General features: G+C 58.2%; 2 protein-coding genes across 2 annotated transcripts in view; one reads left to right on the top strand and one right to left on the bottom strand.

The window, feature by feature from the left end:
• LOC147118210 (uncharacterized protein C14orf93-like) overlaps positions 1-18474 on the bottom strand; it is a 65491-nt gene extending 47017 nt beyond the window's left edge. Inside the window, exons 1-2 of the mRNA XM_085984302.1 lie at positions 17731-18474; positions 15925-16215 (exon numbers count right to left, since the gene is read on the bottom strand). Coding sequence (XP_085840428.1) covers positions 15925-16215; positions 17731-18192 — 753 coding nt within the window. The 5' untranslated portion in view covers positions 18193-18474. The remainder of the gene's footprint in view (positions 1-15924; positions 16216-17730) is intronic.
• The window catches only part of tox4b (TOX high mobility group box family member 4 b), a 44365-nt gene continuing 35823 nt past the window's right edge, over positions 18373-26914 (top strand). Inside the window, exon 1 of the mRNA XM_085983681.1 lies at positions 18373-18510. Coding sequence (XP_085839807.1) covers positions 18373-18510 — 138 coding nt within the window. The remainder of the gene's footprint in view (positions 18511-26914) is intronic.

Genomic DNA, 26914 nt, shown 5'->3' with positions numbered 1-26914 from the left:
AATCAGCCAGGGTTCCTGCTCCTGATCACTGTCCAGTGACCCCTGGGTTAGAGAGAGGGGGAATCAGCCAGGGTTCCTGCTCCTGATCACTGTCCAGTGACCCCTGGGTTAGAGAGAGAGGGAAATCAGCCAGGGTTCATGCTCCTGATCACTGCCCAGTGACCCCTGGGTTAGAGAGAGAGGGAAATCAGCCAGGGTTCATGCTCCTGATCACTGTCCAGTGACCCCTGGGTTAGAGAGAGGGGAAATCAGCCAGGGTTCCTGCTCCTGATCACTGCCCAGTGACCCCTGGGTTAGAGAGAGGGGAAATCAGCCAGGGTTCCTGCTCCTGATCACTGCCCAGTGACCCCTGGGTTAGAGAGAGAGGAAATCAGCCAGGGTTCCTGCTCCTGATCACCGTCCAGTGACCCAAGGGTTAGAGAGAGGGGAAATCAGCCAGGGTTCCTGCTCCTGATCACTGTCCAGTGACCCCTGGGTTAGAGAGAGGGGAAATCAGCCAGGGTTCCTGCTCCTGATCACTGCCCAGTGACCCCTGGGTTAGAGTGAGGGGAAATCAGCCAGGGTTCCTGCTCCTGATCACCGTCCAGTGACCCAAGGGTTAGAGAGAGGGGAAATCAGCCAGGGTTCCTGCTCCTGATCACTGTCCAGTGACCCCTGGGTTAGAGAGAGGGGAAATCAGCCAGGGTTCCTGCTCCTGATCACTGCCCAGTGACCCCTGGGTTAGAGAGAGGGGAAATCAGCCAGGGTTCCTGCTCCTGATCACTGCCCAGTGACCCCTGGGTTAGAGAGAGGGGAAATCAGCCAGGGTTCCTGCTCCTGATCACTGTCCAGTGACCCCTGGGTTAGAGAGAGGGGGAATCAGCCAGGGTTCCTGCTCCTGATCACTGCCCAGTGACCCCTGGGTTAGAGAGAGGGGGAAATCAGCCAGGGTTCCTGCTCCTGATCACTGGCCAGTGACCCCTGGGTTAGAGAGTGGTGAAATCAGCCAGGGTTCCTGCACCTGATCACTGTCCAGTGACCCCTGGGATGGAGAAAGGGGGAAATCAGCCAGGGTTCCTGCTCCTGATCACTGCCCAGTGACCCCTGGGTTAGAGAGAGGGGTAATCAGCCAGGGTTCCTGCTCCTGATCACTGTCCAGTGACCCCTGGGTTAGAGAGATGGGAAATCAGCCAGGGTTCCTGCTCCTGATCACTGCCCAGTGACCCCTGGGTTAGAGAGAGGGGAAATCAGCCAGGGTTCCTGCTCCTGATCACTGTCCAGTGACCCCTGGGTTAGAGTGAGGGCAAATCAGCCAGGGTTCCTGCTCCTGATCACCGTCCAGTGACCCAAGGATTAGAGAGAGGGGTAATCAGCCAGTGTTCCTGCTCTTGATCACTGCTCAGTCACCCCTGGGTTAGAGAGAGGGGGCAATCAGCCTGTGTTCCTGCTCCTGGTCACAGCCCAGTGACCCCTGGGTTAGAGAGAGAGGGGAAATCAGCCAGGGTTCGTGCTCCTGATTACTGTCCAATGACCCCTGGGTTAGAGAGAGGGGAAATCAGCCAGGGTTCCTGCTCCTGATCACTGCCCAGTGACCCCTGGGTTAGAGAGAGCGGGAAATCAGCCAGGGTTCCTGCTCCTGATCACTGTCCAGTGACTCCTGGGTTAGAGAGAGAGGGAAATCAGCCAGGGTTCCTGCTCCTGATCACCGTCCAGTGACCCCTGGGTTAAACAGAGAGGGGAAATCAGCCAGGGTACCTGCTCCTGATCACTGTCCAGTGACCCCTGGGTTAGAGAGAGGGGAAATCAGCCAGGGTTCCTGCTCCTGATCACTGCCCAGTGACCTCTGGGTTAGAGAGAGGGGAAATCAGCCAGGGTTCCTGCTCCTGATCACGGTCCAGTGACCCCTGGGTTAGAGAGAGGGGAAACCAGCCAGGGTTCCTGCTCCTGATCACTGCCCAGTGACCCCTGGGTTAGAGAGAGGGGGCAATCAGCCAGGGTTCCTGCTCCTGATCACTGTCCAGTGACCCCTGGGTTAGAGGGCTGGGGAATCAGCCAGGGTTCCTGCTCCTGATCACCGTCCAGTGACCCCTGGGTTAGAGTGAGGGGGAAATCAGCCAGGGTTCCTGCTCCTGATCACTGCCCAGTGACCCCTGAGTTAGAGAGAGAGGAAATCAGCCAGCATTCCTGCTCCTGATCACTGGCCAGTGACCCCTGGGTTAGAGAGTGGTGAAATCAGCCAGGGTTCCTGCTCCTGATCACTGCCCAGTGACCCCTGGGTTAGAGAGAGGGGTAATCAGCCAGGGTTCCTGCTCCTGATCACCGTCCATTGACCCCTGGGTTAGAGAGATGGGAAATCAGCCAGGGTTCCTGCTCCTGATCACCGTCCATTGACCCAAGGGTTAGAGAGAGGGGAAATCAGCCAGGGTTCGTGCTCCTGATCACTGTCCACTGACCCCTGGGTTAGAGAGAGGGGAAATCAGCCAGGGTTCCTGCTCCTGATCACTGTCCAGTGACCCCTGGGTTAGAGAGAGGGGAAATCAGCCAGGGTTCCTGCTCCTGATCACTGCCCAGTGACCCCTGAGTTAGAGAGAGAGGAAATCAGCCAGCATTCCTGCTCCTGATCACTGTCCAGTGACCTCTGGGTTAGAGAGTGGTGAAATCAGCCAGGGTTCCTGCTCCTGATCACTGTCCACTGACCCCTGGGTTAGAGAGTGGTGAAATCAGCCAGGGTTCCTGCTCCTGATCACTGTCCAGTGACCCCTGGGTTAGAGTGAGGGGGAAATCAGCCAGGGTTCCTGCTCCTGATCACTGTCCAGTGACCCCTGGGTTAGAGTGAGGGGGAAATCAGCCAGGGTTCCTGCTCCTGATCACAGTCCAGTGACCCCTGGGTTAGAGAGAGAGGAAATCAGCCAGCATTCCTGCTCCTGATGACTGGCCAGTGACCCCTGGGTTAGAGAGTGGTGAAATCAGCCAGGGTTCCTGCTCCTGATCACTGCCCAGTGACCCCTGGGTTAGAGAGAGGGGTAATCAGCCAGGGTTCCTGCTCCTGATCACTGTCCAGTGACCCCTGGGTTAGAGAGATGGGAAATCAGCCAGGGTTCCTGCTCCTGATCACTGCCCAGTGACCCCTGGGTTAGAGAGAGGGGAAATCAGCCAGGGTTCCTGCTCCTGATCACTGTCCAGTGACCCCTGGGTTAGAGAGAGGGGAAATCAGCCAGGGTTCCTGCTCCTGATCACTGTCCAGTGACCCCTGGGTTAGAGAGAGGGGAAATCAGCCAGGGTTCCTGCTCCTGATCACTGCCCAGTGACCCCTGGGTTAGAGAGAGGGGAAATCAGCCAGGGTTCCTGCTCCTGATCACTGTCCAGTGACCCCTGGGTTAGAGAGAGGGGGAATCAGCCAGGGTTCCTGCTCCTGATCACTGCCCAGTGACCCCTGGGTTAGAGAGAGGGGGAAATCAGCCAGGGTTCCTGCTCCTGATCACTGGCCAGTGACCCCTGGGTTAGAGAGTGGTGAAATCAGCCAGGGTTCCTGCACCTGATCACTGTCCAGTGACCCCTGGGATGGAGAAAGGGGGAAATCAGCCAGGGTTCCTGCTCCTGATCACTGCCCAGTGACTCCTGGGTTAGAGAGAGGGGTAATCAGCCAGGGTTCCTGCTCCTGATCACTGTCCAGTGACCCCTGGGTTAGAGAGATGGGAAATCAGCCAGGGTTCGTGCTCCTGATCACTGTCCACTGACCCCTGGGTTAGAGAGAGGGGAAATCAGCCAGGGTTCCTACTCCTGATCACTGTCCAGTGACCCCTGGGTTAGAGAGAGGGGAAATCAGCCAGGGTTCCTGCTCCTGATCACTGTCCAGTGACCCCTGGGTTAGAGAGAGGGGAAATCAGCCAGGGTTCCTGCTCCTGATCACTGTCCAGTGACCCCTGGGTTAGAGAGAGGGGAAATCAGCCAGGGTTCCTGCTCCTGATCACTGCCCAGTGACCCCTGAGTTAGAGAGAGGGGAAATCAGCCAGGGTTCCTGCTCCTGATCACCGTCCAGTGACCCCTGGGTTAGAGAGAGGGGAAATCAGCCAGGGTTCCTGCTCCTGATCACTGTCCAGTGACCCCTGGGTTAGAGAGAGGGGAAATCAGCCAGGGTTCCTGCTCCTGATCACTGCCCAGTGACACCTGAGTTAGAGAGAGAGGAAATCAGCCAGCATTCCTGCTCCTGATCACTGGCCAGTGACCCCTGGGTTAGAGAGTGGTGAAATCAGCCAGGGTTCCTGCTCCTGATCACTGTCCAGTGACCCCTGGGATGGAGAAAGGGGGAAATCAGCCAGGGTTCCTGCTCCTGATCACTGCCCAGTGACCCCTGGGTTAGAGAGAGGGGTAATCAGCCAGGGTTCCTGCTCCTGATCACTGTCCAGTGAACCCTGGGTTAGAGAGATGGGAAATCAGCCAGGGTTCCTGCTCCTGATCACTGCCCAGTGACCCCTGGGTTAGAGAGAGGGGAAATCAGCCAGGGTTCCTGCTCCTGATCACTGTCCAGTGACCCCTGGGTTAGAGTGAGGGGAAATCAGCCAGGGTTCCTGCTCCTGATCACCGTCCAGTGACCCAAGGGTTAGAGAGAGGGGTAATCAGCCAGGGTTCCTGCTCCTGATCACTGCTCAGTGACCCCTGGGTTAGAGAGAGGGGGCAATCAGCCAGGGTTCCTGCTCCTGGTCACTGCCCAGTGACCCCTGGGTTAGAGAGAGAGGGGAAATCAGCCAGGGTTCCTGCTCCTGATTACTGTCCAGTGACCCCTGGGTTAGAGAGAGGGGAAATCAGCCAGGGTTCCTGCTCCTGATTACTGTCCAGTGACCCCTGGTTTAGAGAGAGCGGGGTAATCAGCCAGTGTTCGTGCTCCTGATCACCGTCCAGTGACCCAAGGGTTAGAGAGAGGGGAAATCAGCCAGGGTTCCTGCTCCTGATCACTGTCCAGTGACCCCTGGGTTAGAGAGAGGGGAAATCAGCCAGGGTTCCTGCTCCTGATCACTGCCCAGTGACCCAAGGGTTAGAGAGAGAGGGGAAATCAGCCAGTGTTCGTGCACCTGATTACTGTCCAATGACCCCTGGGTAAGAGAGATGGGAAATCAGCCAGGGTTCCTGCTCCTGATCACTGCCCAGTGACCCCTGGGTTAGAGAGAGGGGGAAATCAGCCAGTGTTCGTGCACCTGATCACTGTCCAATGACCCCTGGGTTAGAGAGAGGGGAAATCAGCCAGGGTTCCTGCTCCTGATCACTGCCCAGTGACCCCTGGGTTAGAGAGATGGGAAATCAGCCAGGGTTCCTGCTCCTGATCACTGCCCAGTGACCCCTGGGTTAGAGAGATGGGAAATCAGCCAGGGTTCCTGCTCCTGATTGCTGTCCAATGACCCCTGGGTTAGAGAGAGAGGGAAATCAGCCAGGGTTCCTGCTCCTGATCACCGTCCAGTGACCCCTGGGTTAAAGAGAGAGGAAATCAGCCAGGGTTCCTGCTCCTGATCACTGTCCAGTGACCCCTGGGTTAGAGAGAGGGGAAATCAGCCAGGGTTCCTGCTCCTGATCACTGTCCAGTGACCCCTGGGTTAGAGAGAGGGGAAATCAGCCAGGGTTCCTGCTCCTGATCACTGCCCAGTGACCCCTGGGTTAGAGAGAGGGGAAATCAGCCAAGGTTCCTGCTCCTGATCACTGTCCAGTGACCCCTGGGTTAGAGAGAGGGGAAATCAGCCAGGGTTCCTGCTCCTGATCACTGTCCAGTGACCCCTGGGTTAGAGAAAGGGGGAAATCAGCCAGGGTTCCTGCTCCTGATCACTGCCCAGTGACCCCTGGGTAAGAGAGAGGGGAAATCAGCCAGGGTACCTGCTCCTGATCACTGTGCAGTGACCCCTGGGTTAGAGAGAGGGGAAATCAGCCAGGGTTCCTGCTCCTGATCACCGTCCAGTGACCCAAGGGTTAGAGAGAGGGGAAATCAGCCAGGGTTCCTGCTCCTGATCACTGTCCAGTGACCCCTGGGTTAGAGAGAGGGGAAATCAGCCAGGGTTCCTGCTCCTGATCACTGTCAAGTGACCACTGGGTTAGAGAGAAAGGGAAATCAGCCAGGGTTCCTGCTCCTGATCACTGTCCAGTGACCCCTGGGTTAGAGAGAGGGGAAATCAGCCAGGGTTCCTGCTCCTGATCACCGTCCAGTGACCCAAGGGTTAGAGAGAGGGGAAATCAGCCAGGGTTCCTGCTCCTGATCACTGCCCAGTGACCCCTGGGTTAGAGAGAGGGGTAATCAGCCAGGGTTCCTGCTCCTGATCACTGCTCAGTGACCCCTGGGTTAGAGAGAGGGGGAAATCAGCCAGGGTTCCTGCTCCTGATCTCTGCTCAGTGACCCCTGGGTTAGAGAGAGAGGGAAATCAGCCAGGGTTCCTGCTCCTGATCACTGTCCAGTGACCCCTGGGTTAGAGAGAGAGGGAAATCAGCCAGGGTTCCTGCTCCTGATCACCATCCAGTGACCCCTGGGTTAGAGAGAGGGGAAATCAGCCAGGGTTCCTGCTCCTGATCACTGTCCAGTGACCCCTGGGTTAGAGAGAGGGGGAAATCAGCCAGGTTTCCTGCTCCTGATGACTGTCCAGTGACCACTGGGTTAGAGAGATGGGAAATCAGCCAGGTTTCCTGCTCCTGATCACTGCCCAGTGACCCCTGGGTTAGAGAGAGGGGGAAATCAGCCAGTGTTCATGCACCTGATCACTGTCCAATGACCCCTGGGTTAGAGAGAGGGGAAATCAGCCAGGGTTCCTGCTCCTGATCACTGTCCAGTGACCCCTGGGTGAGAGAGAGAGGGAAATCAGCCAGGGTTCCTGCACCTGATCACCGTCCAGTGACCCCTGGGTTAGAGAGAGGGGAAATCAGCCAGGGTTCCTGCTCCTGATCACTGTCCAGTGACCACTGGGTTAGAGAGATGGGAAATCAGCCAGGTTTCCTGCTCCTGATCACTGCCCAGTGACCCCTGGTTTAGAGAGAGGGGGAAACCAGCCAGGGTTCCTGCTCCTGATCACTGCCCAGTGACCCCTGGGTTAGAGAGAGGGGGAAATCAGCCAGGGTTCCTGCTCCTGATCACTATCCAGTGACCCCCGGGTTAGAGAGAGGGGGAAATCAGCCAGGGTTCCTGCTCCTGATCACTGCCCAGTGACCACTGGGTTAGAGAGAGAGGAAATCAGCCAGGGTTCCTGCTCCTGATCACTGTCCAGTGACCGCTGGGTTAGAGAGCTGGGGAATCAGCCAGGGTTCCTGCTCCTGATCACCGTCCAGTGACCCCTGGGTTAGAGTGAGGGGGAAATCAGCCAGGGTTCCTGCTCCTGATCACTGCCCAGTGACCCCTGAGTTAGAGAGAGAGGAAATCAGCCAGCATTCCTGCTCCTGATCACTGTCCAGTGACCCCTGGGATGGAGAAAGGGGGAAATCAGCCAGGGTTCCTGCTCCTGATCACTGCCCAGTGACCCCTGGGTTAGAGAGAGGGGTAATCAGCCAGGGTTCCTGCTCCTGATCACTGTCCAGTGACCCCTGGGTTAGAGAGAGGGGGAAATCAGCCAGGGTTCCTGCTCCTGATCACTGCCCAGAGACCCCTGGGTTAGAGAGAGGGGAAATCAGCCAGGGTTCCTGCTGCTGATCACTGCCCAGTGACCCCTGGGTTAGAGAGAGGGGAAATCAGCCAGAGTTCCTGCTCCTGATCACCGTCCAGTGACCCCTGGGTTAGAGAGAGGGGAAATCAGCCAGGGTTCCTGCTCCTGATCACTGCCCAGTGACCCCTGGGTTAGAGAGAGGGGAAATCAGCCAGGGTTCCTGCTGCTGATCACTGCCCAGTGACCCCTGGGTTAGAGAGAGGGGAAATTAGCCAGGGTTCCTGCTCCTGATCACTGTCCAGTGACCCCTGGGTTAGAGAGAGGGGAAATCAGCCAGGGTTTCTGCTCCTGATCACTGCCCAGTGACCCCTGGGTTAGAGAGAGGGGAAATCAGCCAGGATTCCTGCTCCTGATCACTGCCCAGTGACCCCTGGGTTAGAGAGAGGGGGAATCAGCCAGGGTTCCTGCTCCTGATCACTGCCCAGTGACCCCTGGGTTAGAGAGAGGGGGAAATCAGCCAGGGTTCCTGCTCCTGATCACTGGCCAGTGACCCCTGGGTTAGAGAGTGGTGAAATCAGCCAGGGTTCCTGCTCCTGATCACTGCCCAGTGACCCCTGGGTTAGAGAGAGGGGAAATCAGCCAGGGTTCCTGCTCCTGATCACTGTCCAGTGACCCCTGGGTTAGAGTGAGGGCAAATCAGCCAGGGTTCCTGCTCCTGATCACCGTCCAGTGACCCAAGGGTTAGAGAGAGGGGTAATCAGCCAGGGTTCCTGCTCTTGATCACTGCTCAGTCACCCCTGGGTTAGAGAGAGAGGGAAATCAGCCAGGGTTCCTGCTCCTGATCACTGCCCAGTGACTCCTGGGTTAGAGAGAGAGGGAAATCAGCCAGGGTTCCTGCTCCTGATCACCGTCCAGTGACCCCTGGGTTAAAGAGAGAGGGGAAATCAGCCAGGGTACCTGCTCCTGATCACTGTCCAGTGACCCCTGGGTTAGAGAGAGGGGAAATCAGCCAGGGTTCCTGCTCCTGATCACTGCCCAGTGACCTCTGGGTTAGAGAGAGGGGAAATCAGCCAGGGTTCCTGCTCCTGATCACGGTCCAGTGACCCCTGGGTTAGAGAGAGGGGAAACCAGCCAGGGTTCCTGCTCCTGATCACTGCCCAGTGACCCCTGGGTTAGAGAGAGGGGGCAATCAGCCAGGGTTCCTGCTCCTGGTCACCGTCCAGTGACCCCTGGGTTAGAGAGATGGGAAATCAGCCACGGTTCCTGCTCCTGATCACTGTCCAGTGACCCCTGGGTTAGAGAGATGGGAAATCAGCCACGGTTCCTGCTCCTGATCACTGTCCAGTGACCCCTGGGTTAGAGAGATTGGAAATCAGCCAGGGTTCCTGCTCCTGATCACCGTCCATTGACCCAAGGGTTAGAGAGAGGGGAAATCAGCCAGGGTTCGTGCTGCTGATCACTGTCCACTGACCCCTGGGTTAGAGAGAGGGGAAATCAGCCAGGGTTCCTGCTCCTGATCACTGTCCAGTGACCCCTGGGTTAGAGAGAGGGGAAATCAGCCAGGGTTCCTGCTCCTGATCACTGTCCAGTGACCCCTGGGTTAGAGAGCTGGGGAATCAGCCAGGGTTCCTGCTCCTGATCACCGTCCAGTGACCCCTGGGTTAGAGTGAGGGGGAAATCAGCCAGGGTTCCTGCTCCTGATCACTGCCCAGTGACCCCTGAGTTAGAGAGAGAGGAAATCAGCCAGCATTCCTGCTCCTGATCACTGGCCAGTGACCCCTGGGTTAGAGAGTGGTGAAATCAGCCAGGGTTCCTGCTCCTGATCACTGTCCAGTGACCCCTGGGATGCAGAAAGGGGGAAATCAGCCAGGGTTCCTGCTCCTGATCACTGTCCAGTGAACCCTGGGTTAGAGAGATGGGAAATCAGCCAGGGTTCCTGCTCCTGATCACTGCCCAGTGACCCCTGGGTTAGAGAGAGGGGAAATCAGCCAGGGTTCCTGCTCCTGATCACTGTCCAGTGACCCCTGGGTTAGAGTGAGGGGAAATCAGCCAGGGTTCCTGCTCCTGATCACCGTCCAGTGACCCAAGGGTTAGAGAGAGGGGGAAATCAGCCAGGGTTCCTGCTCCTGATCACTGCCCAGTGACCCCTGGGTTAGAGAGAGGGGAAATCAGCCAGGGTTCCTGCTGCTGATCACTGCCCAGTGACCCCTGGGTTAGAGAGAGGGGGAAATCAGCCAGGGTTCCTGCTCCTGATCACTGCCCAGTGACCCCTGGGTTAGAGAGAGGGGAAATCAGCCAGGGTTCCTGCTCCTGATCACTGCCCAGTGACCCCTGGGTTAGAGAGAGGGGAAATCAGCCAGGGTTCCTGCTCCTGATCACTGTCCAGTGACCCCTGGGTTAGAGAGATGGGAAATCAGCCAGGGTTCCTGCTCCTGATCACTGCCCAGTGACCCCTGGGTTAGAGAGAGGGGAAATCAGCCAGGGTTCCTGCTCCTGATCACTGTCCAGTGACCCCTGGGTTAGAGTGAGGGCAAATCAGCCAGGGTTCCTGCTCCTGATCACCGTCCAGTGACCCAAGGGTTAGAGAGAGGGGTAATCAGCCAGGGTTCCTGCTCTTGATCACTGCTCAGTCACCCCTGGGTTAGAGAGAGAGGGAAATCAGCCAGGGTTCCTGCTCCTGATCACTGCCCAGTGACTCCTGGGTTAGAGAGAGAGGGAAATCAGCCAGGGTTCCTGCTCCTGATCACCGTCCAGTGACCCCTGGGTTAAAGAGAGAGGGGAAATCAGCCAGGGTACCTGCTCCTGATCACTGTCCAGTGACCCCTGGGTTAGAGAGAGGGGAAATCAGCCAGGGTTCCTGCTCCTGATCACTGCCCAGTGACCTCTGGGTTAGAGAGAGGGGAAATCAGCCAGGGTTCCTGCTCCTGATCACGGTCCAGTGACCCCTGGGTTAGAGAGAGGGGAAACCAGCCAGGGTTCCTGCTCCTGATCACTGCCCAGTGACCCCTGGGTTAGAGAGAGGGGGCAATCAGCCAGGGTTCCTGCTCCTGGTCACCGTCCAGTGACCCCTGGGTTAGAGAGATGGGAAATCAGCCACGGTTCCTGCTCCTGATCACTGTCCAGTGACCCCTGGGTTAGAGAGATGGGAAATCAGCCACGGTTCCTGCTCCTGATCACTGTCCAGTGACCCCTGGGTTAGAGAGATTGGAAATCAGCCAGGGTTCCTGCTCCTGATCACCGTCCATTGACCCAAGGGTTAGAGAGAGGGGAAATCAGCCAGGGTTCGTGCTGCTGATCACTGTCCACTGACCCCTGGGTTAGAGAGAGGGGAAATCAGCCAGGGTTCCTGCTCCTGATCACTGTCCAGTGACCCCTGGGTTAGAGAGAGGGGAAATCAGCCAGGGTTCCTGCTCCTGATCACTGTCCAGTGACCCCTGGGTTAGAGAGCTGGGGAATCAGCCAGGGTTCCTGCTCCTGATCACCGTCCAGTGACCCCTGGGTTAGAGTGAGGGGGAAATCAGCCAGGGTTCCTGCTCCTGATCACTGCCCAGTGACCCCTGGGTTAGAGAGAGGGGAAATCAGCCAGGGTTCCTGCTCCTGATCACTGTCCAGTGACCCCTGGGTTAGAGAGAGGGGAAATCAGCCAGGGTTCCTGCTCCTGATCACTGTCCAGTGACCCCTGGGTTAGAGAAAGGGGGAAATCAGACAGGGTTCCTGCTCCTGATCACTGCCCAGTGACCCCTGGGTTAGAGAGAGGGGTAATCAGCCAGGGTTCCTGCTCCTGATCACTGTCCAGTGACCCCTGGGTTAGAGAGATGGGAAATCAGCCAGGGTTCCTGCTCCTGATCACTGCCCAGTGACCCCTGGGTAAGAGAGAGGGGAAATCAGCCAGGGTACCTGCTCCTGATCACTGTCCAGTGACCCCTGGGTTAGAGAGAGGGGAAATCAGCCAGGGTTCCTGCTCCTGATCACCGTCCAGTGACCCAAGGGTTAGAGAGAGGGGAAATCAGCCAGGGTTCCTGCTCCTGATCACTGCCCAGTGACCCCTGGGTTAGAGAGAGGGGGAAGTCAGCTAGGGTTCCTGCTCCTGATCACTGTCCAGTGACCCCTGGGTAAGAGAGAGGGGAAATCAGCCAGGGTTCCTGCTCCTGATCACTGTCAAGTGACCACTGGGTTAGAGAGAAAGGGAAATCAGCCAGGGTTCCTGCTCCTGATCACTGTCCAGTGACCCCTGGGTTAGAGAGAGGGGAAATCAGCCAGGGTTCCTGCTCCTGATCACTGTCCAGTGACCACTGGATTAGGGAGAGGGGTAATCAGCCAGGGTTCCTGCTCCTGATCACTGCTCAGTGACCCCTGGGTTAGAGAGAGAGGGAAATCAGCCAGGGTTCCTGCTCCTGATCACTGTCCAGTGACCCCTGGGTTAGAGAGAGAGGGAAATCAGCCAGGGTTCCTGCTCCTGATCACCGTCCAGTGACCCCTGGGTTAGAGAGAGGGGAAATCAGCCTGGGTTCCTGCTCCTGATCACTGTCCAGTGACCCCTGGGTTAGAGAGAGGGGAAATCAGCCAGGGTTCCTGCTCCTGATCACTGTCCAGTGACCCCTGGGTTAGAGAGAGGGGGAAATCAGCCAGGTTTCCTGCTCCTGATGACTGTCCAGTGACCACTGGGTTAGAGAGATGGGAAATCAGCCAGGTTTCCTGCTCCTGATCACTGCCCAGTGGCCCCTGGGTTAGAGAGAGGGGGAAATCAGCCAGTGTTCATGCACCTGATCACTGTCCAATGACCCCTGGGTTAGAGAGAGGGGAAATCAGCCAGGGTTCCTGCTCCTGATCACTGTCCAGTGACCCCTGGGTTAGAGAGAGAGGGAAATCAGCCAGGGTTCCTGCACCTGATCACCGTCCAGTGACCCCTGGGTTAGAGAGAGGGGAAATCAGCCAGGGTTCCTGCTCCTGATCACTGTCCAGTGACCACTGGGTTAGAGAGATGGGAAATCAGCCAGGTTTCCTGCTCCTGATCACTGCCCAGTGACCCCTGGTTTAGAGAGAGGGGGAAACCAGCCAGGGTTCCTGCTCCTGATCACTGCCCAGTGACCCCTGGGTTAGAGAGAGGGGGAAATCAGCCAGGGTTCCTGCTCCTGATCACAGTCCAGTGACCCCTGGGTTAGAGAGAGGGGAAATCAGCCAGGGTTCCTGCTCCTGATCACTGTCCAGTGACCGCTGGGTTAGAGAGCTGGGGAATCAGCCAGGGTTCCTGCTCCTGATCACCGTCCAGTGACCCCTGGGTTAGAGTGAGGGGGAAATCAGCCAGGGTTCCTGCTCCTGATCACTGCCCAGTGACCCCTGAGTTAGAGAGAGAGGAAATCAGCCAGCATTCCTGCTCCTGATCACTGTCCAGTGACCCCTGGGATGGAGAAAGGGGGAAATCAGCCAGGGTTCCTGCTCCTGATCACTGCCCAGTGACCCCTGGGTTAGAGAGAGGGGTAATCAGCCAGGGTTCCTGCTCCTGATCACTGTCCAGTGACCCCTGGGTTAGAGAGAGGGGGAAATCAGCCAGGTTTCCTGCTCCTGATGACTGTCCAGTGACCACTGGGTTAGAGAGATGGGAAATCAGCCAGGTTTCCTGCTCCTGATCACTGCCCAGTGGCCCCTGGGTTAGAGAGAGGGGGAAATCAGCCAGTGTTCATGCACCTGATCACTGTCCAATGACCCCTGGGTTAGAGAGAGGGGAAATCAGCCAGGGTTCCTGCTCCTGATCACTGTCCAGTGACCCCTGGGTTAGAGAGAGAGGGAAATCAGCCAGGGTTCCTGCACCTGATCACCGTCCAGTGACCCCTGGGTTAGAGAGAGGGGAAATCAGCCAGGGTTCCTGCTCCTGATCACTGTCCAGTGACCACTGGGTTAGAGAGATGGGAAATCAGCCAGGTTTCCTGCTCCTGATCACTGCCCAGTGACCCCTGGTTTAGAGAGAGGGGGAAACCAGCCAGGGTTCCTGCTCCTGATCACTGCCCAGTGACCCCTGGGTTAGAGAGAGGGGGAAATCAGCCAGGGTTCCTGCTCCTGATCACTATCCAGTGACCCCCGGGTTAGAGAGAGGGGGAAATCAGCCAGGGTTCCTGCTCCTGATCACAGTCCAGTGACCCCTGGGTTAGAGAGAGGGGAAATCAGCCAGGGTTCCTGCTCCTGATCACTGTCCAGTGACCGCTGGGTTAGAGAGCTGGGGAATCAGCCAGGGTTCCTGCTCCTGATCACCGTCCAGTGACCCCTGGGTTAGAGTGAGGGGGAAATCAGCCAGGGTTCCTGCTCCTGATCACTGCCCAGTGACCCCTGAGTTAGAGAGAGAGGAAATCAGCCAGCATTCCTGCTCCTGATCACTGTCCAGTGACCCCTGGGATGGAGAAAGGGGGAAATCAGCCAGGGTTCCTGCTCCTGATCACTGCCCAGTGACCCCTGGGTTAGAGAGAGGGGTAATCAGCCAGGGTTCCTGCTCCTGATCACTGTCCAGTGACCCCTGGGTTAGAGAGAGGGGGAAATCAGCCAGGGTTCCTGCTCCTGATCACTGCCCAGTGACCCCTGGGTTAGAGAGAGGGGAAATCAGCCAGGGTTCCTGCTGCTGATCACTGCCCAGTGACCCCTGGGTTAGAGAGAGGGGAAATCAGCCAGAGTTCCTGCTCCTGATCACCGTCCAGTGACCCCTGGGTTAGAGAGAGGGGGAAATCAGCCAGGGTTCCTGCTCCTGATCACTGCCCAGTGACCCCTGGGTTAGAGAGAGAGGGGAAATCAGCCACGGTTCCTGCTCCTGATCATTGTCCAGTGACCCCTGGGTTAGAGAGAGAGAGGGGAAATCAGCCAGGGTTCCTGCTCCTGATCACTGTCCAGTGACCCCTGGGTTAGAGAGAGGGGAAATCAGCCAGGGTTCCTGCTCCTGATTACTGTCCAGTGACCCCTGGGTTAGAGAGCGGGGTAATCAGCCAGGGTTCCTGCTCCTGATCACAGTCCAGTGACCCAAGGGTTAGAGACAGGGGAAATCAGCCAGGGTTCGTGCTCCTGATCATTGTCCAATGACCCCTGGGTAAGAGAGATGGGAAATCAGCCAGGGTTCCTGCTCCTGATCACTGCCCAGTGACCCCTGGGTTAGAGAGAGGGGGAAATCAGCCAGTGTTCGTGCACCTGATCACTGTCCAATGACCCCTGGGTTAGAGAGATGGGAAATCAGCCAGGGTTCCTGCTCCTGATTGCTGTCCAATGACCCCTGGGTTTGAGAGAGAGGGAAATCAGCCAGGGTTCCTGCTCCTGATCACCGTCCAGTGACCCCTGGGTTAAAGAGAGAGGAAATCAGCCAGGGTTCCTGCTCCTGATCACTGTCCAGTGACCCCTGGGTTAGAGAGAGGGGAAATCAGCCAGGGTTCCTGCTCCTGATCACTGTCCAGTGACCCCTGGGTTAGAGAGAGGGGAAATCAGCCAGGGTTCCTGCTCCTGATCACTGCCCAGTGACCCCTGGGTTAGAGAGAGGGGAAATCAGCCAGGGTTCCTGCTCCTGATCACTGTCCAGTGACCCCTGGGTTAGAGAGAGGGGAAATCAGCCAGGGTTCCTGCTCCTGATCACTGTCCAGTGACCCCTGGGTTAGAGAAAGGGGGAAATCAGACAGGGTTCCTGCTCCTGATCACTGCCCAGTGACCCCTGGGTTAGAGAGAGGGGTAATCAGCCAGGGTTCCTGCTCCTGATCACTGTCCAGTGACCCCTGGGTTAGAGAGATGGGAAATCAGCCAGGGTTCCTGCTCCTGATCACTGCCCAGTGACCCCTGGGTAAGAGAGAGGGGAAATCAGCCAGGGTACCTGCTCCTGATCACTGTCCAGTGACCCCTGGGTTAGAGAGAGGGGAAATCAGCCAGGGTTCCTGCTCCTGATCACCGTCCAGTGACCCAAGGGTTAGAGAGAGGGGAAATCAGCCAGGGTTCCTGCTCCTGATCACTGCCCAGTGACCCCTGGGTTAGAGAGAGGGGGAAGTCAGCTAGGGTTCCTGGTCCTGATCACTGTCCAGTGACCCCTGGGTTAGGGAGAGGGGAAATCAGCCAGGGTTCCTGCTCCTGATCACTGCTCAGTGACCCCTGGGTTCGGGAGAGGGGAAATCAGCCAGGGTTCCTGCTCCTGATCACTGCCCAGTGACCCCTGGGTTAGAGAGAGGGGAAATCAGCCAGGGTTCCTGCTCCTGATCATTGTCCAGTGACCCCTGGGTTAGAGAGAGGGGGAAATCAGCCTGGGTTCCTACTCCTGATCACTGTCCGGTGACCCCTGGTGTGTGGACAGCGGGCGTACGGAGGAATAGGACTGGAGGGTAAAACTCACCGACAGCACCACATCCCGTTTCCTCCGGGAGTTCTTCAGTCCGCATCGCGAGGGGCCCGAGAAGGCCGAGGCGGCCGGGTAGACGCCGGTGAAGGTCGAGTGGAAAATGTCCTCGATCTGCATCAGGTTGGAGCCCGTGGAGTCCTCCGACCCCTGGGAGGCCTCGGGGTAAAGCTCGGGTTCCGGGTCAGCCCCTGCCCGAGTGTCCGGGCACAGCGAGGGCAGCCTGCACGAGGGGGAGGCCACCAGCCTGCGTACCGGGGAAGCAACAGCGCTGTAGGAGTCGCACACCTGCGGGACGGCAAACGGGACACGTGTTAAACAGCGGGTGTCTGCGATAAAGGGAATAAGAATATAAGAACATAAGAATCGAAGCAGGAGCAGGCTCACCGGCCTCTCCAGCCTGCTCCGCCACTCAATAAGATCATGGCTGATCTTTGACGTTAACTCCGGAGGTGTCACCATTGACGAGAGCCTCAACTGGACCAGCTACATAAATACTGTGGTAACAAGAGCTGGTCAGAGGCTGGGTATTCTGCGGCGAGTGTTTCACCTCCTGACTCCCCAAAGCCTTTCCACCATCGACAAGGCACCAGTCAGGAGTGTGATGGAATACTCTCCACTTGCCTGGATGAGTGCAGCTCCAACAACACTCAAGAAGCTCGACACCATCCAGGACAAAGCAGCCCGCTTGATTGGCACCCCATCCACCACCTTAAACATTCACTCCCTCCACCACCGGCGCACCATGGCTGCAGTGTGTACCATCTACAAGATGCACTGCAGCAACTCGCCAAGGCTTCTTCGGCAGCACCTCCCAAACCTGAGACCTCTTCCATAGAAACATAGTAGGAGCAGGAGTAGGCCATTCGGCCCCTCGAGCCTGCTCCGCCATTTAATGAGATCATGGCTGATCATCCAAATTCAGTACCCTGTCCCTGCCTTCTCCCCATATCCCTTGATCCCTTTAGCCTTAAGAAATATATCTAACTCCTTCTTGAATATATTTAATGAATTGGCCTCTACTGCCTTCTGTGGTAGAGAATTCCACAGGTTCACCACTCTCTGGGTGAAGAAATTCCTCCTCATCTCAGTCCTAAATGGCTTACCCCTTATCCTTAGACTGTGACCCCTGGTTCTGGACTCCCCCGACCATCGGGAACATCCTTCCTGCATCCAGTCTGTCCAGTCCTGTTAGAATTTTATAAGTTTCAATGAGATCCCCTCTCATTCTTCTAAACTCCAGCGAGTATAAGCCTAATCGACCCAATCTCTCCTCATACGTCATTCCTGCCATCCCAGGTATCAGTCTGGTGAATCTTCGCTGCACTCCCTCCATGGCAAGAACATCCTTCCTCAGATAAGGCGACCAAAACTGCACACAATACTCAAGGTGTGGTCTCACCAAGGCCCTGTACAACTGCAGCAGGACATCCTTGTTCCTGTACTCAAACCCTCTCGCTACGAAGGCCAACATACCATTTGCCTTCTTAACCGCCTGCTGCACCTGCATGCTTACCTTCAGCGACTGGTGCACAAGGACACCCAGGTCTCGTTGCACTTCCCCTCCTCCCAATCTATTGTTGTTCAGATAATAATCTGCGTTCCTGTTTTTGCCACTAAAGTGGATAACATAGAAACATAGAAGATAGGAGCAGGAGTAGGCCATTCGGGCCCTCGAGCCTGCTCCGCCATTCAATGAGATCATGGCTGATCATCCAAATTCAGTACCCTGTACCTGGTACCTCATATATCCTATGCAATAGCAGCCCCTGTGTATATAGAAGGGAATTCACATATACATACAATGTTTTGAGCAGAGGTGGTCTCGATGTGGAGCTGACAGTTCGCCGTCCTCGTCTCTTGGGTCTCCTCCGGCCCCTGGGGGAGCGGGGCGAATTCCAGCGGGGCCTTGACGTCTTCAGGAGTGGCGGGCGGGTCCTGGGGGGAGGGGGAGGGTTCCCGGGCTTCGCCTGCCCCCCTCCCCAGCCGCCTCACCTCCTGCTGCAGCTCCCGCAGGATCTGCTGGTTGGCCCGGGCGACGCCGAGGGCCTCTTCCGCCGCCGAGGCCGCGGTCTGCAGCCGCTGGTAGATGAGGTGGAGCAGCTGCTCGGTGCCGCCGACTGCCAGGCCCTGGCCGCCCACCGTGATGGGGATGGGGGCCTGGGCGGGGGTCTCCCCCCCGGCGGGGGTGCTGCCCCCGGCCCCTTCGGGCGCCGCCTGGGACCGCCCGGGGGGCGTGAAGAGAATGGTGGCACTGAAGGACATCCCGTGAGGGGCAAGCGGGGTCACGGCGGGGTGGGGTGGGGGGGGTTCAGGGGTCACCGAGGCGGAGGCATTGGACCGCCGCTGTCTCTCTCTGTGTCTGATCGCTCTTGGGTCCTCGGCACTATCCACCCCCCGGACGACCCGTTCTTCAGGACATCGCGGCCTGCCCCGTGTCTCTTCATGCGCTCGCCGAGGCCCTGCGGAGGAGGTGGGCCGCAGCCGCCATCTCGCCTCGCGCCCGCTCCCGTCTTAAGGGACCGCTTTTCCCCTTTCACGCTCGGGAGTCTCTGCAAGAGAAGGAGGACACGATTACTGACCGTGCGCTGTCACACTTTTAGGAGCCTCGCCTCCTTTCAAATATAGCTCAAGGCGGAAGGGAAAAAAAAGCATTCAGAAGAGCTGAAATGGAGTTTCGAAAAGATAGGCAGCCATTTTGCATCGAATCTTACGGCAGAGAGACAGGCCATTCGGCCCCACTGGTCCGTGCCAGTGTTCATGCTCCACACCAGCCTCCTCCCACCCCCTCTTCATCTCACCCCATCAACACATCCTCCTCCCACCCCTCTTCATCACCCCATCAACACCAGCCTCCTCCCACCCCTCTTCATCTCACCCCATCAACACCAGCCTCCTCCCACCCCTCTTCATCTCACCCCATCAACACCAGCCTCCTCCCACCCCTCTTCATCACCCCATCAACACCAGCCTCCTCCCACCCCTCTTCATCTCACCCCATCAACACCAGCCTCCTCCCACCCCTCTTCATCTCACCCCATCAACACCAGCCTCCTCCCACCCCTTCTTCATCTCACCCCATCAACACCAGCCTCCTCCCACCCCTCTTCATCTCACCCCGTCAACACCAGCCTCCTCCCACCCCTCTTCATCTCACCCCATCCACACCATCCTCCTCCCACCCCTCTTCATCTCACCCCATCAACACCAGCCTCCTCCCACCCCTCTTCATCTCACCCCATCAACACCAGCCTCCTCCCACCCCTCTTCATCTCACCCCGTCAACACCAGCCTCCTCCCACCCCTCTTCATCTCACCCCATCAACACCAGCCTCCTCCCACCCCTCTTCATCTCACCCCATCAACACCAGCCTCCTCCCACCCCCTCTTCATCTCACCCCATCTACACCAGCCTCTTCCCACCCCTCTTCATCTCACCCCATCAACACCAGCCTCCTCCCAATCCTCTTCATCTCACCCCATCAACACCAGCCTCCTCCCACCCCTCTTCATCACCCCATCAACACCAGCCTCCACCCACCCCCTCTTCATCACCCCATCAACACCAGCCTCCTCCCACCCCTCTTCATCTCACCCCATCAACACATCCTCCTCCCACCCCTCTTCATCTCACCCCATCAACACCAGCCTCCTCCCACCCCTCTTCATCTCACCCCATCAACACCAGCCTCCTCCCACCCCTCTTCATCTCACCCCATCAACACCAGCCTCCTCCCACCCCTCTTCATCACCCCATCAACACCAGCCTCCTCCCACCCCTCTTCATCTCACCCCATCAACACCAGCCTCCTCCCACCCCTCTTCATCTCACCTCATCAACACCAGCCTCCTCCCACCCCTCTTCATCACCCCATCAACACCAGCCTCCTCCCACCCCTCTTCATCTCACCCCATCAACACATCCTCCTCCCACCCCTCTTCATCACCCCATCAACACCAGCCTCCTCCCACCCCTCTTCATCTCACCCCATCAACACCAGCCTCCTCCCACCCCTCTTCATCTCACCCCATCAACACCAGCCTCCTCCCACCCCTCTTCATCTCACCCCGTCAACACCAGCCTCCTCCCACCCCTCTTCATCTCACCCCATCAACACCAGCCCCCTCCCACCCCTCTTCATCTCACCCCATCAACACCAGCCTCCTCCCACCCCTCTTCATCTCACCCCATCAACACCAGCCTCCTCCCACCCCTCTTCATCTCACCCCATCAACACCAGCCTCCTCCCACCCCTCTTCATCTCACCCCATCAACACCAGCCTCCTCCCACCCCTCTTCATCTCACCCCGTCAACACCAGCCTCCTCCCACCCCTCTTCATCTCACCCCATCAACACCAGCCTCCTCCCACCCCTCTTCATCTCACCCCATCAACACCAGCCTCCTCCCACCCCTCTTCATCTCACCCCATCAACACCAGCCTCCTCCCACCCCTCTTCATCTCACCCCGTCAACACCAGCCTCCTCCCACCCCTCTTCATCTCACCCCATCAACACCAGCCCCCTCCCACCCCTCTTCATCTCACCCCATCAACACCAGCCTCCTCCCACCCCTCTTCATCTCACCCCATCAACACCAGCCTCCTCCCACCCCTCTTCATCTCACCCCATCAACACCAGCCTCCTTCCACCCCTCTTCATCTCACCCCATCAACACCAGCCTCCTCCCACCCCTCTTCATCTCACCCCGTCAACACCAGCCTCCTCCCACCCCTCTTCATCTCACCCCATCAACACCAGCCTCCTCCCACCCCTCTTCATCTCACCCCATCAACACCAGCCTCCTCCCACCCCTCTTCATCTCACCCCATCAACACCAGCCTCCTCCCGCCCCTCTTCATCTCACCCCATCAACACCAGCCTCCTCCCACCCCTCTTCATCACCCCATCAACACCAGCCTCCTCCCACCCCTCTTCATCTCACCCCATCAACACCAGCCTCCTCCCACCCCTCTTCATCTCACCCCATCAACACCAGCCTCCTCCCACCCCTCTTCATCTCAGCCCATCAACAACAGCCTCCTCCCACCCCTCTTCATCTCACCCCATCAACACCAGCCTCCTCCCACCCCTCATCTCACCCCATCAACACCAGCCTCCTCCCACCCCTCTTCATCTCACCCCATCAACACCAGACTCCTCCCACCCCCTCTTCATCTCACCCCATCAACACCAGCCTCCTCCCACCCCTCTTCATCTCACCCCATCAACACCATCCTCCTCCCACCACTCTTCATCACCCCATCAACACCAGCCTCCTCCCACCCCTCTTCATCTCACCCCATCAACACCATCCTCCTCCCACCCCTCTTCATCACCCCATCAACACCAGCCTCCTCCCACCCCCTCTTCATCTCACCCCATCAACACCAGCCTCCCCCCACCCCTCTTCATCTCACCCCATCAACACCAGCCTCCTCCCACCCCTCTTCATCACCCCATCAACACCAACCTCCTCCCACCCCTCTTCATCTCACCCCATCAACACCAGCCTCCCCCCACCCCTCTTCATCTCACCCCATCAACACCAGCCCCCTCCCACCCCTCTTCATCTCACCCCATCAACACCAGCCTCCTCCCACCCCTCTTCATCTCACCCCATCAACACCAGCCTCCTCCCACCCCTCTTCATCTCACCCCATCAACACCAGCCTCCTCCCACCCCTCTTCATCTCACCCCATCAACACCAGCCTCCTCCCACCCCTCTTCATCTCACCCCATCAACACCAGCCTCCTCCCACCCCTCCTCATCTCACCCCATCAACACCAGCCTCCTCCCACCCCTCTTCATCTCACCCCATCAACACCAGCCTCCTCCCACCCCTCTTCATCTCACCCCATCAACACCAGCCTCCTCCCACCCCTCCTCATCTCACCCCATCAACACCAGCCTCCTCCCACCCCTCTTCATCTCACCCCATCAACACCAGCCTCCTCCCACCCCTCTTCATCTCACCCCATCAACACCAGCCTCCTCCCACCCCTCTTCATCTCACCCCATCAACACCAGCCTCCTCCCACCCCTCTTCATCTCACCCCATCAACACCAGCCTCCTCCCACCCTTCATCTCACCCCATCAACACCAGCCTCCTCCCACCCCTCTTCATCTCACCCCATCAACACCAGCCTCCTCCCACCCCTCTTCATCACCCCATCAACACCAGCCTCCTCCCACCCCTCCTCATCTCACCCCATCAACACCAGCCTCCTCCCACCCCTCTTCATCTCACCCCATCAACACCATCCTCCTCCCACCCCTCTTCATCTCACCCCATCAACACCAGCCTCCTCCCACCCCTCTTCATCTCACCCCATCCACACCAGCCTCCTCCCACCCCTCTTCATCTCACCCCATCAACACCAACCTCCTCCCACCCCTCTTCATCACCCCATCCACACCAGCCTCCTCCCACCCCTCTTCATCTCACCCCATCAACACCAGCCTCCTCCCACCCCCTCTTCATCTCACCCCATCAACACATCCTCCTCCCACCCCTCTTCATCTCACCCCCATCAACACCAGCCTCCTCCCACCCTCTTCATCTCACCCCATCAACACCAGCCTCCTCCCACCCCTCTTCATCTCACCCCATCCACACCAGCCTCCTCCCACCCCTCTTCATCTCACCCCATCAACACCAGCCTCCTCCCACCCCTCTTCATCTCACCCCATCAACACCAGCCTCCTCCCACCCCTCTTCATCTCACCCCATCCACACCAGCCTCCTCCCACCCCTCTTCATCTCACCCCATCAACACCAGCCTCCTCCCACCCCTCTTCATCTCACCCTATCCACACCAGCCTCCTCCCACCCCTCTTCATCTCACCCCATCAACACCAGCCTCCTCCTACCCCTCTTCATCTCACCCCATCAACACCAGCCTCCTCCCACCCCTCTTCATCACCCCATCAACACCAACCTCCTCCCACCCCTCTTCATCTCACCCCATCCACACCAGCCTCCTCCCACCCCTCTTCATCTCACCCCATCAACACCAGCCTCCTCCCACCCCTCTTCATCTCACCCCATCAACACTAGCCTCCTCCCACCCCTCTTCATCTCACCCTTCAACACCAGCCTCCTCCCACCCCTCTTCATCTCACCCCATCAACACCAGCCTCCTCCCACCCCTCTTCATCTCACCCCATCAACACCAGCCTCCTCCCACCCCTCTTCATCTCACCCCGTCAACACCAGCCTCCTCCCACCCCCTCTTCATCTCTCCCCATCAACACCAGCCTCCTCCCACCCCTCTTCATCTCACCCCATCAACACCAGCCTCCTCCCACCCCTCTTCATCTCACCCCATCAACACCAGCCTCCTCCCACCGCTCTTCATCACCCCATCAACACCAGCCTCCTCCCACCCCTCTTCATCTCACCCCATCAACACCAGCCTCCTCCCACCCCTCTTCATCTCACCCCATCCACACCAGCCTCCTCCCACCCCTCTTCATCTCACCCCATCAACACCAGCCTCCTCCCACCCCTCTTCATCTCACCCCATCAACACCAGCCTCCTCCCACCCCTCTTCATCACACCATCAACACATCCTCCTCCCACCCCTCTTCATCTCACCCCATCAACACATCCTCCTCCCACCCCTCTTCATCACCCCATCAACACCAGCCTCCTCCCACCCCTCTTCATCTCACCCCGTCAACACCAGCCTCCTCCCACCCCTCTTCATCTCACCCCATCAACACCAGCCTCCTCCCACCGCTCTTCATCACCCCATCAACACCAGCCTCCTCCCACCCCTCTTCATCACCCCATCAACACCAGCCTCCTCCCACCCCTCTTCATCTCACCCCATCAACACCAGCCTCCTCCCACCCCTCTTCATCTCACCCCATCAACACCAGCCTCCTCCACCCCTCTTCATCTCACCCCATCCACACCAGCCTCCTCCCACCCCTCTTCATCTCACCCCATCAACACCAGCCTCCTCCCACCCCTCTTCATCTCACCATCAACACCAGCCTCCTCCCACCCCTCTTCATCTCACCCCATCAACACCAGCCTCCTCCCACCCCTCTTCATCTCACCCCATCAACACCAGCCTCCTCCCACCCCTCTTCATCTCACCATCAACACCAGCCTCCTCCCACCCCTCTTCATCTCACCCCATCCACACCAGCCTCCTCCCACCCCTCTTCATCTCACCCCATCAACACCAGCCTCCTCCCACCCCTCTTCATCTCACCCCATCAACACCAGCCTCCTCCCACCCCTCTTCATCTCACCCCATCAACACCAGCCTCCTCCCACCCCTCTTCATCTCACCCCATCAACACCAGCCTCCTCCCACCCCTCTTCATCTCACCCATCAACACCAGCCTCCTCCCACCCCTCTTCATCTCACCCCATCAACACCAGCCTCCTCCCACCCCTCTTCATCACCCCATCAACACCAGCCTCCTCCCACTCCTCTTCATCTCACCCCATCAACAACAGCCTCCTCCCACCCCTCTTCATCTCACCCCATCAACAACAGCCTCCTCCCACCCCTCTTCATCTCACCCCATCAACACCAGCCTCCTCCCACCCCCTCTTCATCTCACCCCATCAACACATCCTCCTCCCACCCCTCTTCATCTCACCCCATCAACACCAGCCTCCTCCCACCCCTCTTCATCTCACCCCATCAACACCAGCCTCCTCCCACCACTCTTCATCTCACCCCATCAACACCAGCCTCCTCCCACCCCTCTTCATCTCACCCCATCAACACCAGCCTCCTCCCACCCCTCTTCATCTCACCCCATCAACACCAGCCTCCTCCCACCCCTCTTCATCTCACCCCATCAACACCAGCCTCCTCCCACCCCTCTTCATCTCACCCCATCAACACCAGCCTCCTCCCACCCCTCTTCATCTCACCATCAACACCAGCCTCCTCCCACCCCTCTTCATCTCACCCCATCAACACCAGCCTCCTCCCACCCCTCTTCATCTCACCCCATCAACACCAGCCTCCTCCCACCCCTCTTCATCACCCCATCAACACCAGCCTCCTCCCACCCCTCTTCATCTCACCCCATCAACACATCCTCCTCCCACCCCTCTTCATCTCACCCCATCAACACCAGCCTCCTCCCACCCCTCTTCATCTCACCCCATCAACACCAGCCTCCTCCCACCCCCTCTTCATCTCACCCCGTCAACACCAGCCTCCTCCCACCCCTCTTCATCACCCCATCAACACCAGCCTCCTCCCACCCCCTCTTCATCTCACCCCATCAACACCAGCCTCCTCCCACCCCTCTTCATCTCACCCCATCAACACCAGCCTCCTCCCACCCCTCTTCATCTCACCCCATCAACACCAGCTTCCTCCCACCCCTCTTCATCTCACCCCATCAACACCAGCCTCCTCCCACCCCTCTTCATCTCACCCCATCAACACCAGCCTCCTCCCACCCCTCTTCATCTCACCCCATCAACACCAGCCTCCTCCCACCCCTCTTCATCTCACCCCATCAACACCAGCCTCCTCCCACCCCTCTTCATCTCACCCCATCAACACCAGCCCCCTCCTACCCCTCTTCATCTCACCCCATCAACACCAGCCTCCTCCCACCCCTCTTCATCACCCCATCAACACCAACCTCCTCCCACCCCTCTTCATCTAGCCCCATCCACACCAGCCTCCTCCCTCCCCTCTTCATCTCACCCATCAACACCAGCCTCCTCCCACCCCTCTTCATCTCACCCCATCAACACCAGCCTCCTCCCACCCCTCTTCATCTCACCCCTTCAACACCAGCCTCCTCCCACCCCTCTTCATCTCACCCCATCAACACCAGCCTCCTCCCACCTCTCTTCATCTCACCCCATCAACACCAGCCTCCTCCCACCCCTCTTCATCTCACCCCGTCAACACCAGCCTCCTCCTACCCCTCTTCATCTCACCCCATCAACACCAGCCTCCTCCCACCCCTCTTCATCACCCCATCAAACACCAACCTCCTCCCACCCCTCTTCATCTCACCCCATCCACACCAGCCTCCTCCCACCCCTCTTCATCTCACCCCATCAACACCAGCCTCCTCCCACCCCTCTTCATCTCACCCCATCAACACCAGCCTCCTCCCACCCCTCTTCATCTCACCCCTTCAACACCAGCCTCCTCCCACCCCTCTTCATCTCACCCCATCAACACCAGCCTCCTCCCACCCCTCTTCATCTCACCCCATCAACACCAGCCTCCTCCCACCCCTCTTCATCTCACCCGTCAACACCAGCCTCCTCCCACCCCCTCTTCATCTCTCCCCATCAACACCAGCCTCCTCCCACCCCTCTTCATCTCACCCCATCAACACCAGCCTCCTCCCACCCCTCTTCATCTCACCCCATCAACACCAGCCTCCTCCCACCGCTCTTCATCACCCCATCAACACCAGCCTCCTCCCACCCCTCTTCATCTCACCCCATCAACACCAGCCTCCTCCCACCCCTCTTCATCTCATCACCCCATCAACACCAGCCTCCTTCCACCCCTCTTCATCTCACCCCATCAACACCAGCCTCCTCCCACCCCTCTTCATCTCACCCCATCAACACCAGCCTCCTCCCACCCCTCTTCATCTCACCATCAACACCAGCCTCCTCCCACCCCTCTTCATCTCACCCCATCAACACCAGCCTCCTCCCACCCCTCTTCATCTCACCCCATCAACACCAGCCTCCTCCCACCCCTCTTCATCTCACCATCAACACCAGCCTCCTCCCACCCCTCTTCATCTCACCCCATCCACACCAGCCTCCTCCCACCCCTCTTCATCTCACCCCATCAACACCAGCCTCCTCCCACCCCTCTTCATCTCACCCCATCAACACCAGCCTCCTCCCACCCCTCTTCATCTCACCCCATCAACACCAGCCTCCTCCCACCCCTCTTCATCTCACCCCATCAACACCAGCCTCCTCCCACCCCTCTTCATCTCACCCCATCAACA

Source organism: Somniosus microcephalus, chromosome 4, assembly GCF_052327205.1.
Source record: "Somniosus microcephalus isolate GS21.2 chromosome 4, FLI_Smic_1.0, whole genome shotgun sequence".
Taxonomy (NCBI): Eukaryota; Metazoa; Chordata; class Chondrichthyes; order Squaliformes; family Somniosidae; genus Somniosus; species Somniosus microcephalus.
The sequence above is the reverse complement of the archived record's forward strand: the minus strand, read 5'-3'. Positions and strand labels throughout refer to the sequence as shown.